Source organism: Dichotomopilus funicola, assembly GCF_033296635.1.
Source record: "Dichotomopilus funicola strain CBS 141.50 unplaced genomic scaffold C8A04scaffold_12, whole genome shotgun sequence".
In the NCBI taxonomy this organism is placed as follows: Eukaryota; Fungi; Ascomycota; class Sordariomycetes; order Sordariales; family Chaetomiaceae; genus Dichotomopilus; species Dichotomopilus funicola.
This window is the reverse complement of record NW_026944033.1, coordinates 159794-178105: the sequence shown is the minus strand read 5'-3', so window position 1 is coordinate 178105 and position 18312 is coordinate 159794. Positions and strand designations below refer to the sequence as shown.

The following is an 18312-nucleotide window of genomic DNA, read 5'->3' as shown; positions in this document are numbered from 1 at the left end:
TCCATCGCCCATGAATTTTGAGCCCAGACCAACCGCGACACCTTGATGGCAGGTAGCGCGACGGACGACGACGAACCGAAAAAAGATCAATTGTTGAAACAACGTCCCCTCCCATCGCCTATCAATTCACGCAGAGCCCAACCCATCACCCATAATGCCCTCCGACAAAGCGGCCTACCTGGCCGCACACTACCTCACCTCCGACAGCAAACCATCGTCAACCAAAAAGCGAAAGCGCAAGCAACCAACTTCTGCCTCGGCCGGCCTCTTGATCACCGACGACGACGACACAGGCTGGTCCGGCCAAAAGAACGGCTTTGACGATGACGACGATGCGCCCCTTACAGTAGCCGGCACCACTAACGACTTTCGACGCACCAAAAAATCCGGCTGGAAGACCCTCGGAGGAGCGCCCATCTCCTCAATATCAACAACCCCCAAACCCGGTGCTGCAGCCGAAGGAGAAGCAGAAGCAGAAGCCATCATCGCCTCAGCAGCAGCCGAAACCGCCGCCGCAGCCGCCGCCGAAGCAGCTGAGGACCTCCAGCCCCCCGACGATGATGCCAACACCCCCCCAATGTCCAACGGCACCCTCGCCGGCCTCCAATCCGCCTCCTCCTTAACCGCCCAACTCCGCAAACGCCAACAACAAGACGCCGCCGAACTCGCCGCACTCAAAGCCGCCGCAGCCAACACCGACTCAAACACAGCAACAGAACCCGAAATCATCCTCCGCGACGCCACCGGCCGACGCGTCGACGCCTCCCTCCGGCGCGCCGAAGCCCGCCGCGCAGCAGCCGAAGCCGAGCGCGCAGCACAGGCGAAAAAGCATCTCCAGCGTGGCGAGGTACAGAGAGCCGAGGCGGCTGCTCGCAAGGCGAGGTTGGACGAGGCCGCGTTGATGCCGCTTGCACGGGGGAAGGATGATGAGGAGATGAATGAGGAGATGAAGAGGGCTGAGAGGTGGAATGATCCTATGGCTGAGTTTTTGGGTGGGGAGTCTGGGGGAGCAGTAGCAGCATCGGCAGGGGGACCCAAAGGGAAAGGGAAAGGCCTGGCGGGGAGGAGACCGGTGTATAAAGGGGGTGCGGCGCCGAATCGGTATGGGATACGACCTGGGTATCGGTGGGATGGGGTGGATCGGGGGAATGGGTTTGAGGGGGAACGGTTTAAGGCGTTGAATCGGCGGGAGCGGGATAAGGGGTTGGAGTATGCATGGCAGATGGATGAGTGAGGGGTTGCTTGGTCATATTGTTATATTTACTGAGTCAAGGCGCAAGCGTTCAGATTTGTCACGCGGGGAATGATTTCATGTTCCACTTTTGCCAATTTATCATGAGCGCTGGGGACGGGAGAGTGCATGTTTTCGCTAGTCCACTAAAAGCAGCGTGCTACGCGTAGCACGTGGTTGTCTAAAAACATACAACCGAGCATGATATCTCCCGATTAGATCCCGTGTGCCTCATCACTTAGCCGAACGAACGCCGAGCCCAAGTCACCATTCATTCTTTTGTGGGCGACTTCAGTTACCTAAGCTCCTAAGGTAATGAACCGAGTCATCACTCGTCCCGCCAGCCGGCTATCAGTACCGCGACCGCCCAAAAAACTGCTCCGCCTCCCACAAAAACACACAGACGAAATCTGTGATGGCGTCCACATCATCGTCCTACGACGCAGACGGGTTCTTGGGCCGCAGGAGCTTGTCCTCCCCCCACGCAGCATGAATTCTAACCATCTGCAGCCACTCCGATGTCGTGACCGTGCCGGGCCTATTGACGCGGCCGGGGAACTTCTTCATCAGGTTCGCCAGCGTGATACCGTCCTTAGCGTACGGAGCCAGCGCTGCGGCGATCTCGTGCGGCTGGATCCGGTCGGCGGCCTGGCCTGGGGGTGGCGAGCCGCTAGGTGTGGCGCCGCCGGCTTTGGCGGGTCGGTTGGCTGGAGACAAGTTAGTACGGGGCACATTGTTTAAAGGGACAAATAGAACTTGAAGTGAGAACGTACCGCCCGGAGCGGGACTGCCAGCCCGCGACCCGGAGGGAGTAGCCCCGGGACGCATGCCCGGCTTCACCTTGAGCTTCTTCTTGAGCTTAGCGCCGCCGTCAGACCCCTCACCAGCGGTAGCCTCGCCGTCACTCATTGCCGTAGCCGCAGCTGCAGCCGCAACCACCGGCTTGGGGCGGCCGGGGATCGGCGTGCCTCCACGGCTGGGGAGCACCGAGGTCTTGCCCGTCTTGAGCTTCTTGCGGAACGCCTCGTTGTCACTAGACTCTGAGACGGTGGGCGAGCCGGCCCGCTTGAGCTTGCCCTTCTTCAGGGCGTCGACGGCCCTCTGCTTGCCAGACGGCGTGGTGTTACCCTTGCTATTGGCCCCTGCGGCTCCCGGCTCCTTCTTCTTGGCCTCCTCGTCTTCCTTCTCTGACTCCTTGTCTTTGTCCTCGTCCTCTTCCTCGGAGGCCTGGTAGGTGTTAATAAGATTGTCACTTTACATATACATCCCTGGCAGACGCCGAGTAAGCTTACCGATTCGTCAGTGAACGGATTGTTCTCATCCGATCCAGACTCCAAGTCATCGTAGTCCTGGCCATGCTCGAGCTTCTTCAGGGTCTTGACTGTCTGCTTGCCAATCATCTTGCTCCTGAGTTTCTCCAGCTGCGCCTCCCGCTCCTCCTTCTCAACCTTGCTCTCCTCTCCAGCGCCAAACGTGTTGGCCGACACCTGCTCGCGGCGGATACGATCCTTGGCATCCTTGGCATCTTCGTCGTCATCGGCCTCGAACCCGGGTTGTTCATCGTCGTCCTGGAATTCGTCACCCGACATGTCGAGCTCAAAGTCGTCCTGCCTCTCACTGCGGCGCGCCATGCGTGACGTGGCGCTTTCCGTCTTGACGCGGACAGGGCCACCCAAGAACCGGCGCGTTTCGTTCCGCTCCCTCTCCATCAACTCCTGGTCTTTCTGCTTCATGACCCAGCGCTTGATTTCCTTGACCTCGTACATCATCTTCTCCGCGTCGTCCAAGGAGAGGGTGTCAAACTTTGGCTTCTCGTCAAATTTGTAGTATCTCTCCAGCGGTATCATGCGGAAGCGCGCGCCATCTATGACGAGCGCAACGTTGATGTCCGACAGGCTGGCAACGTAGGAACCCACCCACACGCCCGCCTTACCCTCGGCATCCTCCAAGTGCCACGGCCAGGTCTCTTCGTAGTGGATCTTGGACTCCTTCTTCTGCGCATCCGAGTTCCGGCCGTAAAACGCCGTCGGCTTCTCCTTCTTGTTGTTTGGCTTGGGCTTCGGCTCGTTTGGCCGAGCAACAGGCGCAATCTGTGCCTGGTCCAAGGCTCGCTGCGCCTCCTTGTCGGCTTTGAGCTGGCGCGCGCGCTCAAACTCGGCGACCTCGGCAGGGTCCAGCGGCTCCGAGTCCTCCTTCACAACCATCCGGGAAGCCGGCGGGAGTCGCGGGTCACGTCGCAGTAGGGTCACAGGGCGCGGGAACTGGTCCTGGTTTGTGATGTCGACAATGGTATCTGGCTTGGCCCTGTTCGCCTCACCTTTCGCCTTGCTAAGGCGCATGATGTGGTGTCGCAGGCCCTCAAGCATCGATCGCTTGGTCATGACCAGAGGGAAATCCTTGTAATTAGCTGGTGTCTTCTCGGTCCAGCCGCCGTTCTGTTGCCGCACCGACGCCAGCTGTCGGATCGAAAGATCGCTCATGTCGTTCAGCTTCTGCTCCTTTGGCTCCTCCAAACCGCCCTTCCCGTTCGCGGGTTTCGCCATCGGGCGCGAGAATGCTGGCTTCGGTCTCGGCTTCTTTCTTGCCACTAGCGGATTCGCACCAGCGGGCTTGTGTGGGAGAAACTGCGGGCGCCCGGGGGGCCGCGGGGGGCCGCGCGGGGGGCCATTGCCCGCAGGTGGAGGGGCGCTCATCTCGGGGGGAAGACCTTCGACGATGGTCTATCGGTCGGAAAAATCGGGAGAAGGGTGGGAAGACGGCGACAACCGGGGGTGGCCCAGGCTCGAAGGTTGTCGCTTAAACTCGGCGCGTCATCGAGCCGTACGGTAACCAGCCCACTGTTACCAGGGGATTCAAGCTGGAAATGAATGGCGGAGATGAGCTTTGAAAGGAGAAAGGCACGGGGTTCCCCGGTGGTTGATCGGGGCGAGGTGCCGTGTGTTGCGATGGGTTCGGGGATGTTGATGGAGAATGGAGATGGGTCGGTTTGGGAGAAGGAATGGCAGTTGCCTTCTGTGATGAGCAGCCAAGACTAAAGGCCCACAGCGGCTGTAGAGTGCACGGGCCACCCAGTTGCGACGAAATCTCGATAACGGCATACTATGGAATTATTCGTACAACCCTCAATCAGGTATGTTTGCGATAATGCTACAGTCAAAAACCTTGCGCAGTACCATATAAGTTTCATTCCGGTTTACATCCGACCTACACAAATAGAGCTGTACCTTAAGCAATGGGACCGACTACGGGCATGTCCTCGGTGTAGATATCGCGTTATCCAGCGTTAGTTCGGGTTTGCTTTGTAGTTCCCTCGCGAGGCCCCACACCAATTTCTGTACGAAATCTGCTTCCGCATGAGGCCATCAACTCAACCTCAACTTAATTCGAGCTTTCAGAACTTGAACCTTGTGAAAGAACCCGGGCCGCATGGACTAGTCCCCCGCAGCCTTACATAGTGTACACCTTCGCTCTTTCCAAATATCCCGGTCCTTCCCTTTTCGGCTTCCGATTTTCTCAGCAGGTTTCCTAGCCCGTTCTCACTCGCATGAGTTAGTGGGGTCCTCTCCGATCAACTCGTGTCAAAACTCAAGCAAAACACTAAAACTGGCGAATCGTCACCCGTTGTTAGGTTTGTGAAGACTCAGTCCCGCACCGCGCCCCGCCACCATTACCTTCCTGTCATTCGAGGACCTAACGGTGCATCGAGAGTTACTACAACTGTGCCCTGTCCCCGCACCCGTTAGCCGACTTCCTCTTGGGAATGCAACTTTATTGCCGGCACTCCCTTCCGTCCTCTCTTTCAACTCTTCCCCATTCTAATCTAAATTTTGGTTCGTCCTCTCCCGGTCCCTAGCTACCCGGAGATGCGCTGAGCCGCGCTCCTGCCTTGCGGTTACCACGGACTCCGGGGGCCAGCTTTCAAGCGGCCGGTTGACGACAGGTCTTCTGTGTTCTAACCGTCTCTCCTTGTTTCAGCACGCGCTTGGGGGCGTAGGTCTACCGTTCGTTTGCTCCCAATTGCCATTGTTGGATGGAGCCAAGGTTGGCACCTCAGCAAATGCACTCCTGGCTTGTGCTGGTACCACAAACCCGCAAATAAAAAGAAGCGTCCTTTGGTACGATTTTTAAAATCCAAGAATCACCAAGAAAAGGAGCCGTTATCGCCACAACACAAGCCCCCATCTTCTGGCACCCGGAATCGAGGTATCATGGCGTCCCGTGATTTCCAGCCCGGAGATGGCCCTCTCGAGAGCCACCTGCGCAACATGATTCTCAGTGGGCCTGACAACGCGGCGAGGCAGCAATATACCCAGAACACAGGTCGTTACCCGCCAGTACAACCAGCACCGACTCAAGAGCAGCAGAATTATGTTCCGCTCAGCCCTTCGATGGACGAGAATGGCCTGCCCTTACCCAAATCGTCCCGAAAACGGCCGAATCAAGCACAGCGGCGCCAGATGTCGGCCCAGCTTTCCATACCCGTCGATACGCGGCCACAGTTCCCCGACTTCCAAAGCCAACATCAGACTCAGCATCAGAACCAATATCAAAACCAACGCGCCCAGCAACCCTTTGGCCGGGGCGGTTATCGCGGGGGGCGGCAGCCACCACACTCGGGTACCTTTCGCCCCCCTAGTAGAGACAATGCGCCGCATGAACGTGGAGGAAACCACCACAGGGGCTCGTTCCGCAACGGGCCACGACATCAAACGTCGTTATCTTACCATGGACCGAACCCGACAGCTCAACAACAGGGCTGGCCCCAGTCGCCCAGGTACGGCTATCAGAACCCAGATATGCAATATCAGATGCCCGGTGTTCCGCCCCAGGCCCCCGGACCCGGCATCCCAGCGATGCCTGCTGAACCTCAGTCGATGCACAGACGGCAAGGCAGTTCCGAATTTAGCGGCCTCAAAAGACGGCCGTCACTAGGGCCTCAAGAGCTGGAAGCAGCGGACGACTTCCTTGGCGGTCTCTGCAACACCATCGTTGCAGCAGCCGAGATCGAGCCGGCGGAAATCGCAGAGAAGGAAAACTTTCGGCTGAGGATCGAACAGGTTGCGCGGGGCGTGATTGCAGGGTACGAGAGGACTCAGAATGGCTTCACCGACTTCCCTGCTGAGAGCGTGCAGCTCAAGTGCTTCGGCAGTCTGGCGTCGGGGTTTGCGACCAAGGCGTCCGACATGGACCTCGGGATCCTCTCGCCTCTGTCGCGCGTCCCGCCTGATACCCCCGGCTCTCCCATCCCTAGGCTTATCGAGAAGGCTTTCTTGGATATGGGGCTCGGCGTCAGACTGCTCACGCGGACACGGGTGCCCATCATCAAAATCTGCGAGAAGCCCTCCGAGAGTCTGCGGAGGTCGCTCCTAGCGGAACGCGAGAAGTGGGAGCGAGGTGTGGTGCAGGACGTCGCCGAAGAGGAGGTGGCTGACGGCCCAGAGCCACAGTCGACCGAGCTAGTCGAGCCTAGCGAGCCTGACCACGCGAGCCCAGACGCCCAGGCTCAGGATTCTCATGCCCCGCTGGAAGATACAAGACTACAAGATCTAAAGCAGGAAACGACACTGCATAGCTACTACAATTTCACCAAAAGCTTGATGCGGAAACTCGGCCTACGCGAACTGGCCCCTACCAACCTCAACCAGTTCACGGCCGACAACATCAGGCGGCTCAACGAGCTCAACTTGGCGTTTGTCGAGGGGCTAGAGAACAAAACGGTGCGTGACCGCCTGCTGGCGTCCCGCTCTTTGAACCGGGACGAGCTCCTCTCCGAGGGTGACAATCCCCATCCTCGGACCTTGACGGGTGTGTTCAACCAGGTGGAGGGCGAGCATTTGGCTGCCCTATGGGACGTCCGGCCCTTCTCCGAGAGTTCTGCAGCCCGCGAAGCCGCCGCGGAAAACCATGTGAGGGCATGGAGAGCGCTGGTAGAAACCCCCAACTACGGCCTAGACCCGCCTTTCTTCCAAAAGGAGCTGCAGAGCGCATACCTGAACCTGAAAAGCATCGCTTCCCTTCAGATCCTAGCGCTTACTCAGGGGTATAAAGAATCCGCAGCTGGGTACTGCGCCCGGGCTCTAAAACTGTTCTACGAAGTGGGTGGGCAGCACCCGCGCCAGAGGGCGGATATCATCCTCAAGGTTCTCATCGAGAACTACATTAATGGTATCCTGGACAAAGGCATTCGGGAGCGGCTGCGCGAGTTTCAACAAACCCACCGTGTCACGCTCATGCGAGCCATCGGCAACCGGCACAAGAGCCTTCAGCTTGCGCATGACTATGAATCGGCGCTCGAGAAGGGGGCCTTCCACGAACACGTCACGGCCCAGGTCCGGCGGTACGTAGAAATCCTCAACGCCCCGATCCCGCCGTCCACAACGACCCAAGACTTCTCACAGGGCATTATCCCCATCTCACCTGAGCTAGCGCCCCTTGTCGCCGAAATGCGCGCGCTGGGCGATCCATTACAACAAGCCCTAGGCCAGTCGCGACCCAAGGACCGATACAGCGGCGGCCTCGAGTTCCCCAAATCCGGCGTCGGTGTACAATGCGACCTCAACTTCTCGGCCCACCTCGGCGTGCAAAACACGCTGCTCTTGCGCTGCTACGCGCACTGCGACCCGCGCGTGCGGCCCCTCGTGCTCTTCGTCAAGCACTGGGCTAAAGTCCGCCACATCAACACCCCCTACCGCGGCACCCTCGGCAGTTACGGCTACGTGCTAATGATGCTGCACTACCTCGTCAACGTGGCCCAGCCCTTTGTGCTACCCAACCTACAACAGCTCGCACGTCCACCCCCGCCGAACCTCACGCCGCAGCAGATCGAGGAGACGGTCCGCTGCAAGGGGTGGGATATCCAGTTCTGGCGTGACGAAGCCGAGATCATTCGGCTTGCGCGCGACAACGCGCTGACACAGAACCGTGAGTCGGTTGGCCAGCTGCTGCGCGGGTTCTTCGAATACTACGCCAAAGGCGGGGGGTCCATGTCGTTGCTGCCCTGCCGCAGTTTCGACTGGGGGCGTGAAGTTCTCAGTCTGCGCACCCACGGTGGGCTGCTAACGAAGCATGAGAAGGGTTGGGTCGGCGCAAAGACTGTCATCGAGGTGCAGTCAACTGCCCCGCCTGCAAGTCCCTCCACAAACCCGGCCACTGTCCTCCCCACCGGTCCTATCGACCCAGCGCACGCTCCTCAGATCCAACAACAACAACAACCCCAGGCACAAACACAACCCCAAACCCAGACAAAAGAAATCCGCAACCGCTACCTCTTCGCCATCGAAGACCCTTTCGAACTCGACCACAACATCGCCCGCACTGTCGTCCACACCGGCATCGTCAGTATCCGCGATGAATTCCGCCGCGCCTGGCGGTTGATCAAGCTCGCTGGAAAAACTGCGCGGTCGTCGTCTCCTGGGCCTGGCCCGCAGAGGCAGGTACCGGGACAGGTGCCAGGACAGGGACAAGTTCAGCAAGGACACCAAGGGCTGGGGCAGGGACAGGACACGGAACAAGAGAAACTGGTCCGGCTGGCGTCGTTGCAGGCACAGCTTTTGCAGGACGCGGGTGGAGGTGGGGATGGGGCTCAGGGACGGGAGGCATTTGGACGGTTGTTGGATGAGATTCATGGGGTTGGGGCGGAGGGAGAGGGGGTGAATGAGTGAGTGAATGAGTGATGTTATTGAGAGGTGGAGAGTGAGAAGGGTTATCGAGCGATTGAGTTACCTATTGAAGCAGTGAATGGTGAGAAAGAGGGTGAAGGGATGTCGTGGGATTATGGGAGGGTTTGATGTGATAATGGTACGAGGTATGCTTGTAAAACTACATGTACTTGTGTGTGTAAATTACTTAGCTAAAATGGTTGGGTGGCTGGCTGTGGGATGGAAAGGGAAAAGAAAAGGAAAAGAACAGGGGTTGGTTGGTTTGTGATATAAGGGGTATGAAAATAGGAGGTACTAGTGTATGATATGGCGTTAGAGGGAGAGGTGCGAGGTGTTGGGGTGAAATAATCGAAAAAGGGTGTGGTGTAATTTTGGGTTTGTTTTACGATGTTTGTCGTGTGTTGATACGTGAATTCCCGCGTTACAAGTAAACACGCTGATTTACTTCGGAGCGACGACTTCCCCCATAATTAAAAAAGAGAAAAAAAAAACACAAGATGATAACAATAACATACCATACAAACGGGAAGCGTAGGGCGTAAAGTATCTAAACGCAGTCCTTGAGGCAGTTGTTTTTAATGTTATTGCAGCCTTTTACAGCCGTAACAACACACGGCTGGCTAAGTTCAAGGTCGGGATTTGGAGCTTCCCAGAGTTAGAATTTCTCCTATGTGGAATTGGGCGCAGCTAAACCTCTGAACTTATACTATCGGTTGGGTTTATCTTAGCATTGATTGCAAACCTGAGGATTGATGTAGTTACATTGAAGTATTTTAAGTGATTGATATAATCAAGCGTAATTAACATTGTATGTAACCCAGCGCTGTCAGTCTGGTACCCGAGCTCCTAGTATTTACATTACATGTTCACGGTGTATATCTGACTTCATTCAACACTTCCTTCCACATTGTCTTCCTCCTCCTCCTCCCCATCCTGTTCATCACCCACCACCCGCACCCTGACTCCCTCAGCCGTATCACCCCCAAGCCCACCCCCCCTCCGACCTCCCCCCTCCCCCCTTTTAATTCTTTCTTCTCCCCTCCCTTTCCCCTTGTCATCCTTCCTTCCCCTTACCGCATCCAACTCCCTCTTCACCCCCGCCAGTTCCCTCTCCAGCCTCAAATTCTCCGCCTCTAACTCCGCCACCCGCGTGTCGCGCGCCCGCAGCTCCTGTGCCAAGAGTGTATTGGCGCCTGAGAGCTCGTGTACGATGGTTGTCAAGCGGTCGACGCAGCCCGATAGGGCGTGCACGGCAGCGGCTGATGAGGCGGCTGCTGCTGTTGATGATTCTAGGGATCGCGCTGCTGCTGTGGCGGGTATTGGTGCTGCGGTGGGTATTGATGTAGGTATTGGGGGTTGAGTTGTGAGTGAGTGGTCTACGTTGGGATGGGGGTAGGGGTTGTTGTTGGGATGTGGTTGGGAAGAAGGGTGGGATTGGTGGTGAGGAGCTAGGTGTTGTTGATGGGGGAAGGGTGGGCCTGGTGGGTGTTGGTGGTGGTGGTGGTCCGGCCGGAGGGTGTTAGTGACGTATCCAGCATGGACGGGCGAAGGTTGCTGCTGGCCGGCGTTCATATTCGGTGGCGGTTGTTGTTGATCCGTTTCCGGCCTCCGTCCACCATCATGCTGCTGCTGCTGCCGTCGCTGCTGCCTCTCCTTCTCCTTCTGCCGCTTCTTCTGCCGCGACCGCTCCCACCTCTCTAGCTCCTCCTGCTGATGCTGTGGCTCTTGCTGTTGCTGCTGTTGCTGCTGCTGTTGCTGCTGCCGATACGCCGGGTGAAGCACTTCCGGCGGCATCATCTGCGCGCGCGGCAACTGATCCTGTTCCTGGCGCCACTTCTCCACACGCGCCGCTCGTTCCGCAACCGCATGCGCCCGTCTCTCGTCCGCCGCGGCATTCGCAAACGCCGGCGCGCCCGGGATCGCCAGACAGCTGATGAACAGGCGCTTCACTTGCGCCAGCTTGTGCGCGTACATCTCATTGCTCTTACACGGGCCCTGGTTGATGTGCGCGACGAGCTCGGCGCGGGTCGGGCAGTAAGTCCAGCAGAAGGCACACACGGAAGGGCTCTCGTGCTCGTGTTGGCCAAGGACGGAAAGAAGGCCGGTGATGTCGTCGCAGGCTTTGCAGGACGAGGTCGACTTGTGGGTGTAGGGCCAGTTGGTTGGGCAGAGCGTCAGGTACTTGGGCGTCTTGTGTCGACCGCCTTCCTGGCGCCCTTGCTCCCCGCGGACGAGGCCGTGCTTGACCTGAAAGTGTTTCCTAGCCGCAGGTTAGACAGACCGTCTGAAGGCTACGCGTAACAATACTCTGACGTGACGGCAGCAAAAAAGAAAACGCACAAGAGATACGGACTCCCTCCGGCTTTGGTCATACAATTCGCAAAGAAGCAGTCATTCTCGCCTCGGTCATCGGGTTCCGCTAGATCAGGCTTGAAATAGTGCGCGCTGACATCCATCAGCGTGGTCAAAACTGGCGGCTGCTGACCCGGAGTATTATCTCTATCGGCATCTTGCTGCGCAACACTGCCCTCGAGCTGGCGCCTCAACTCTTCTTCATCGCCGTTTTCTTGCTCGTGAGATTCGATTCTCCTCCGCTTGGATGGGTGTTGACGCTCGTCATTCCTATTATTCTCGTTTTCACCTTCACCTTCCTCGTACCCGTCCTCATCGCCCTCATCACCATCGTCGCCATCATGAACTTCATTGTTAATGTTGGGGGTAATAGGGGGCACGAAATAACGGGCGTTGCTATGTGCGAGTGGAACACCGAGCGGTGCTGCACTTTGTTTGCCTTGCAGCAGCATGGTTAATAGGAGTGAAATGGCTGGTCTAATATGGAAAACGGGTCGGAAGAGTACGAGGGGGGGTTCCGAAAAGTAAGGGAGGAGCCGGGGGAGTCGGAAAGTTAGTTATAGTCATGTGATTGGCTAGGATCGATTGGAAATGCGGGGCAGTGACAACAGCATTGACCCGTTGTAGGAGCAGTTTGTCTACCGAGGTCTTGGGACTGACAGACGTATGTATGTACATACATAGTAGTAACGTAGATTCTGGTTGATGAATTTGGTATTAATATTTTTGAAATGGTTGTATTTCAATACGTTGACAATGTCAACTAGTCAAGCCTTTGTTACAAAATTTACGGACCCTTAAACTTCGATGCCTCATAACCATAGCAACACTACAAGCCAGTTACAAGCACATAATTACGATTACAATATGTACCGAGGAGTTCTCTTGCCCCTTGCCCACCAACCTTGCGGAAGCCACTCCTAGCGGAGCGAGACAAAGGGCCTTCTATCTCGGACAGTCCCCGAGGGGACAAATAATCTGCCAACGTTCCGTTAAGAGACATGTCCTGGGTTGGACAACGCTCCTGCCGTCGTAAGTGACAGCATCGTTGGGGTGTTGTTTAAGGAGAGAATGAGTGAAAGAAAAAAGGGGAGCGAGAATGTGGCCTAGAAAAGGATTCACACCGTGGGTTGATGTCACTGGCGAGTAGACTCCCGACTGACCACCATCGTCATTTCGGTACCTGACTGCTCAAGCCGTCTACCCATCCTGCCCTGTGTCAAAATCAAAGTAGTACGCCGCCGTCACTATCATGCCGTCGTCAAAATCCGATAGCCCCAACGCCAACGCTTACAGCCAGACAGCCATCGAGGAAAATCCGAAGAGAGCAAATGAGCCTCCCAAAAGCCCAGAGAGCCCGAGGAAATCAAGACACAAAGAAACGACCTGCATACTCAATCCATAAGGTGTTGGAAAAGCGGCGACATGGACTCGCCATAGTGGTTCCGCCGTATCGCCTCGGCTAAGAGGAACGACAAGTCGAGGACCACCAGCTTGCTCGCGTTGCGCGCCCTGTCCTCCGGGATCGGATAGCTGTTGGTCACCACGATGGTATCGATGCAGTCGCACGCTTGCATCTGTTCGAGGCAGTCACCGCCAAAGACACCGTGTGTGGCGATGCAATAAACCTTGCTAGCCCGGCCGCGCTTAACCACCGTCTCGGCTGCTGCAATCCACGAACCGGGCTTGTCGATCATGTCGTCGACAATGAACACTGTCCGGCCCCTCACGTCGCCGACGAGCGTGATCGTGCGCTCAACCCTCGAGTCCTTGAGGATGTCATCCTCTTCATCCGAGCTCGCTGCATCCCCCGATCCGCCGAGAGCGTGGGGTTGTGGGGCGAAGAAAGAAGAGGCGTGCGACAACGTCATGGGGTCGACGTCCGGGACACTCGTATCGGCCGCTGAAGTAGCCGGAGAGGGGAAATCGTCGGGAACCACGTGACCTTGGACAAGCCGGCCGTGCGTCACTTCGTGCGCTCGCTGGTCATTGTACTCTAGACCCTCCGTCTCGGTGTCCTCCTCGTCGAGCTCGTCGATGACCGACGACTGGGAGAGTGAGGTCTGCGAGCGTCTCGATGGAGGGGGCGACTTGCGGTGGGAGCCATTCCGCGAATGCGTGCCATTAGCACGCATCCGGGGTGAGCCCTGGGAGTCCGCGGTCGCGCGGGAATCTTGTCCGCGTTCGCCGTCCGTACTGGGTGCCGTGCCGTTCTCGGGGTCCGATGAGTTGTTACGCACCTGGTTGCTGCCGTGGTCGAGCGTCGGCTGTCGATCAACACCATCGAGCGGGTATGCGATCATGCTGCCCGCCATGCTCGGGCCCGGACCCCTCCTCTTGTCTGTTGTCACCATGCCAAAGTTGAGCTTCAGCGCGTCGGCGAGAGAAGTGACCCGTTTGGTGCCGCCCGCGTTCTTAGATACCACCACCGCCTCCTGCCACTTAGACACATTGCGGCGGATCCAACGGGCAATCAAAGGTTCCGCGTGGAGGTTGTCGACCGGGCACTTGAAGAAGCCCTGCATCTGCGAAGCATGCAGATCGACCGTCACGATGTGCTTGACACCGGCCACCCCGAGCAGATTGGCCAACATTCTCGCCGTAATAGCTCCTCTATGAGACTTCTTTTTCGACTGGCGGCTGTAGGGAAAATATGGGAGGACGGCTGGAGTTGGAGTCAGCCCCCGAATCCAATCAATCCGTGCGTTGGTCGTTGCGCGCAAGGACCGCATATGCAGGGCTCGACGTACCTGTGATTTTGTTGGCGGAGCCGCCCTTGCAGGCGGAGATCATGATCAGAAGCTCCATGATAGTGTCATTGATCTTGGGACTACCCGACTGCACGACAAACACGTCTTTCTCCCGAACACTAGTCAAGATGCGGACGCTTGTTTCGCCATTGGAGAATTGGGTGAGCTCCGCGTCCGCTCTTGCCATCCCAAGGTTGTGGCATATTTTGTCTGTGATTTCCGGGCAGGAGCTGCCCGCGAAAATCAGAGTCCCGCGCATGGTGGTTTGTCGTGTGGTGGTGCTCTTCCTCTTCCGAGGTTGCGAGAGGAAAGCTGGAATTTTTTTTGCGGCGTTGCTCAAAAAAAAATAAAGAGCGGTTGGCGGCGGGTGGGTCGGTCAGAGTTTCGATTCGGAACCCCCCTGTCGTGGCCTTGTCCCGCCAGTGGCGCGCTGCCACAGAATGGTGGGGTTTGGGGAAGAGATTGAACCTCGGAAAGGGCTGAGGGAGATATGCGAGACGTTGTGCTTGAATGAATTGAAGAAGGGATGGGTATTTTAGGTAAAGCCCTCAATAGTTCTTCAAGAAAAAACCTCTCTAAAAAGAGCCGGGTTGCTGGGATTGTAAACAGTGTAGTATCCCCAAGTTGCTTTCCGCCCGGAACTTTGATAAGCGGCGGTCAAACCTCAGCCGGTCTTAGATTGTGGCACGTGGGAAGCTTCAAGGTCACGGTAATTACATTACAATACGATTGATGGATCAATTGAACGACACTCACACTCGCTCGCCAATAATTTCGCCTTCCGTTGAGCAACGGGTAGGCTAGCTTTATCACACAAGTTCTTCGCAATGGGCGTTTTTAAGCTACGGAAATTTCTCGAGCCATACTCAGAAACATTCACTCTCGAATCCGGCTCTGCAATTTTAGACGGACCTTCATTTGCGCACCATATATTTTATTTATGCTCTCGGACGGTGCTCCAAACCACCCCTTTTGAGCAGCCATCGTATGAGCTGCTAGGCCGGACGGCCATTTCTTGGCTTACCGCAATTCGGTCACACGGCTATCCAATGTAGGACCACCTGTGCTTTGAGTCTGCGGCGCCGTCGATGTGCATTGCTTGGCTAACAGGCGTTTGCCCCAAAGCGCTGCCATCTATTTCGACGGATACCTCCCTAGTACAAAACGCCCTGAGAGGATTCGACGTCTTCTTCAATCCACTCAGAACTTGGTCACATACCATGCAATTTACCCTTCTCGAGTGCCGGCCGGCCGTCCGGGACTTATACCAGAAACAAGCATCACATTATTCCCAAATGACCGAGGGATAGGAACCAAGAAGTTGTTCCCACGGCTGCCAAACCTTCCGTTTATTGTTCCCGCCATTATCGACGCGCTGAGGCTTTCACCGGACTTCAGTTCTACCGTAAACCTTGCACCCGGAGAAGCCGACGGCTTTTGTGCCCATCACGCTCGGGAACATGGAGGGACCATATTTACCTCCGATTCTGACCTGCTGGCGTACAACCTGGGTAGAAACGGTAGTGTGGTTTTCTTTGACGACATGAACGCGGATCAGAAAGTCCGGAATATCAAGGCTCGTCGTTACTCTACCGCTGAAATTGCTGGTCGACTTTCCTTGAACCCAGACGAGGGACTCCAAGAACTCGCTTTTGCGGTTGCCAATGAACCAAATGGGAAGATACAGCGAGCCCTGGATAGTTGTAAGGGGGGTTTAACGGACAGGAACCGGGAGAAGTATCTCCAGTTCGTCAATTCATTCCTCACTCCCAATTTGGTTTCCACAGCACCATCACAAGGCGGCCCGCCTCTTGACCCACGACTATCAGAGCTCATTTTCCGGTCCCCTCAGGGGCTTGGGTCTCGACCTCTCACGCCGACACCAGGCCCCAGATCCAAAGCCAACAAAAACGGCGCGCCATTGGAGATGTATCTCCCTTTTTTACTGAGTTGCCCAAGTCGAGCAACCCCCTGGGAAGCGAGCACATCGACGAGACAACTAGCATACGCAGCTTTGCAGATTGGTTCCAACGACCAAATATCTTCAGTCATGGAAATGCGGAGATTGCAGACCGCTTCCAAGGCTACTTCACGGCCCGCCACTAAAGGATCACCCGTGGAGGTACCAGATCTTACCGAAATCGACAGCCTCGCTACCTCGTTGCTCGAACTTCTATCCATCATGACGGCAGCCGTCGATAAGAATACCATGGTTTGGGCCCTTTTTGCCGTTTACCAGGATATTTCGTTGTCCATTGAGCAGAGAAAACAGACTGCTCTCAGTCTCGAGCTGCTCCTCCAAATCGCGAGGGGGCGCCTAGACGTTCGCTCCTGGGAGTTTGTCCACCTTCTGGCTCAAACCCAGGCAAGTTATTATTCCCTGAGGATGTTACACCAGATGCTTGGGGTTTTGGCATACTCGGGAAACACACTCTCGGAACCCCTAGCAGAGTTATTCGAACTATTGCCACACCTTCCGTCCTTGCTGGACTTCCTGACGCTCTTGACCTTTCCCGATATTCTCCAGTTGGTGAGGGAGGGGCCTGGGCTTTCGGTCCTTGAGGACTTGTTCTCAGAACATGAAGATGTGTTGGCACAAATAGAGGCTGTAAAACATCCGCAAGACGGAGAGCCGCCTGAAAAGGAGAAGACTGCTGAACACAAGAAGAAGCAGACACATCGAGTGTCGAAAGAGAAAGTCAATGGCTCTAAGGGAGTTTCTAGCAATCGTTTTGATCTGTTGATGTCTAGTGATACCTGAATCTATTTCTCGGTATCGAGGACTTCGTGCCATAGTTTATGGTCAATTTATATCCCATCCGAATCTCTCCAAATACCCTGTTGTTATTGATACCCCTATTTTGACCCGGAATGAACAGCTTCGGGAGAGTGGAAGGGTTAGGGTTAACATAGAGAATTCTTCGTTGTTATCGTTATCAGCCAAAAATGCCCCTCCAAATTTTTGAGTTTGCCCCGCGCTTTGGAGCGCGTCCAGTCGTACCACCGTCGGCGGGCACCTCGGCCGAACTTGGTCCCCTTGTTCAAAGTCGCAACTCGTTGCACACGGTCTCGAATTACTTTCCTCCACACGACCGACACTCTCAATTCCGACCCTCGTCGATCGGTCAACCACTCCTAAGTACGAAGGAACCAAGGGAAAATAAAATAAAAAAAATACAACAACCATGGCAACCGAAAACGACATAACAACCCTCACAACCATCTCCTCCCTCCGCACCTCCCTCGTCTCCGAGACCACCCCGCTCGCCGTCCGTTTCCGCGCCCTCTTCTCCCTCAAACACCTCGCCGCCACCAACCCCCCTACCTCCGCCGAATCCCTCGCCGCCATCGACGCCATCGCAGCCGGTTTCGCCTCGCCCTCGGCGCTGCTCAAGCACGAATTGGCCTACTGCCTGGGCCAGACGGGCAACGATGCGTCGATCCCACATCTGACGGCGGTGCTGGAGGATGGGGGCGAGGATCCCATGTGCAGGCATGAGGCGGCCGAGGCGCTTGGGGCGTTGGGGGATGTGAGGAGTTTGGAGGTGTTGAGGAGGTTTAGGGATAAGGAGGGGGAGGAGGTGGTGGTTACGGAGACGTGTGAGATTGCGGTGGAGAGGATTGAGTGGGCGAATGGGGAGGGGAGGAAGGGGGAGAAGTTGAGGGCGAGGTGGGTTTGCTTTTAGTTTAACTAGGGTTTTGTTATTTGGGGGACTGCTTGCTAACTGCTTTGTCTATTCTAGTGACTTCGCCTCGATCGATCCGGCACCGCCAACGGCCCAAGACCAGCAGGGACAGACGGTGGAGGAGCTGGGCGATACCCTGATGAACACTAGCCTGCCACTCTTCAAGAGATACCGCGCCATGTTTGCCCTACGCGACTTGGCATCGCCCCCCGACTTGCCCACCGCTGTCCCGGCTGTCAATGCCCTCGCCAAGGGATTTGCCGACTCCTCCGCTCTCTTCCGTCACGAAATCGCTTTTGTCTTTGGCCAACTTTCGCACCCGGCCTCGATCCCAGCGCTGACGGCGGCCTTGAGCAATATCGAAGAGGCGAGCATGGTTCGACATGAGGCTGCAGAGGCTCTCGGGAGCCTTGGGGAGGAAGAGGGCGTTGAGGAGACCTTGAAGAAATTTTTGAACGACAAGGAGCAGGTGGTTCGTGACAGCGTAATCGTGGCGTTGGATATGGCCGAGTACGAGAAGAGCAATGAGGCCGAGTATGCCCTCATTCCGGAGGTCACGGGTACTGCTTAATCTGGGATTTCGTAATTGGTGTTTAGGTCATTAAAATGGGTATTAGATCGTCATAGCACGGACG

The 18312-nt window shown here is 56.3% G+C and overlaps 6 protein-coding genes across 6 annotated transcripts; 3 read left to right on the top strand and 3 right to left on the bottom strand.

Moving 5' to 3' along the window:
* Positions 1 to 154: 154 nt before the first annotated feature.
* Positions 155 to 1234, top strand: C8A04DRAFT_26324 (putative pre-mRNA splicing protein; the record flags this gene model as incomplete). The annotated part of the gene is made up of 1 exon (XM_062779894.1): positions 155 to 1234. One exon carries the CDS (start codon positions 155 to 157, stop codon positions 1232 to 1234), a length of 1080 nt encoding a protein of 359 aa, XP_062639217.1.
* A 432-nt stretch (positions 1235 to 1666) lies between these two features.
* Positions 1667 to 3924, bottom strand: C8A04DRAFT_10215 (uncharacterized protein; the record flags this gene model as incomplete). Its single annotated transcript, XM_062776503.1, has 3 exons — positions 1667 to 1938; positions 2005 to 2458; positions 2524 to 3924. 3 exons carry the CDS (start codon positions 3922 to 3924, stop codon positions 1667 to 1669), a joined length of 2127 nt encoding a protein of 708 aa, XP_062639216.1.
* Positions 3925 to 5439: 1515 nt separating this feature from the next.
* On the top strand, positions 5440 to 8892 carry C8A04DRAFT_26322 (uncharacterized protein; the record flags this gene model as incomplete). The annotated part of the gene is made up of 1 exon (XM_062779893.1): positions 5440 to 8892. One exon carries the CDS (start codon positions 5440 to 5442, stop codon positions 8890 to 8892), a length of 3453 nt encoding a protein of 1150 aa, XP_062639215.1.
* Positions 8893 to 9774: 882 nt separating this feature from the next.
* On the bottom strand, positions 9775 to 11693 carry C8A04DRAFT_26321 (uncharacterized protein; the record flags this gene model as incomplete). Its single annotated transcript, XM_062779892.1, has 2 exons — positions 9775 to 11149; positions 11230 to 11693. 2 exons carry the CDS (start codon positions 11691 to 11693, stop codon positions 9775 to 9777), a joined length of 1839 nt encoding a protein of 612 aa, XP_062639214.1.
* Positions 11694 to 12635: 942 nt separating this feature from the next.
* C8A04DRAFT_26320 (phosphoribosyltransferase-like protein) lies at positions 12636 to 14250 on the bottom strand (the record flags this gene model as incomplete). Its single annotated transcript, XM_062779891.1, has 2 exons — positions 12636 to 13906; positions 13992 to 14250. The coding sequence occupies 2 exons, from the start codon at positions 14248 to 14250 to the stop codon at positions 12636 to 12638; spliced, it is 1530 nt and encodes a 509-aa protein (XP_062639213.1).
* Positions 14251 to 14818: 568 nt separating this feature from the next.
* C8A04DRAFT_35410 (Deoxyhypusine hydroxylase) lies at positions 14819 to 18248 on the top strand (the record flags this gene model as incomplete). Its single annotated transcript, XM_062783162.1, has 5 exons — positions 14819 to 15042; positions 15102 to 16521; positions 16555 to 16674; positions 17246 to 17661; positions 17735 to 18248. 5 exons carry the CDS (start codon positions 14819 to 14821, stop codon positions 18246 to 18248), a joined length of 2694 nt encoding a protein of 897 aa, XP_062639212.1.
* Positions 18249 to 18312: the final 64 nt, after the last annotated feature.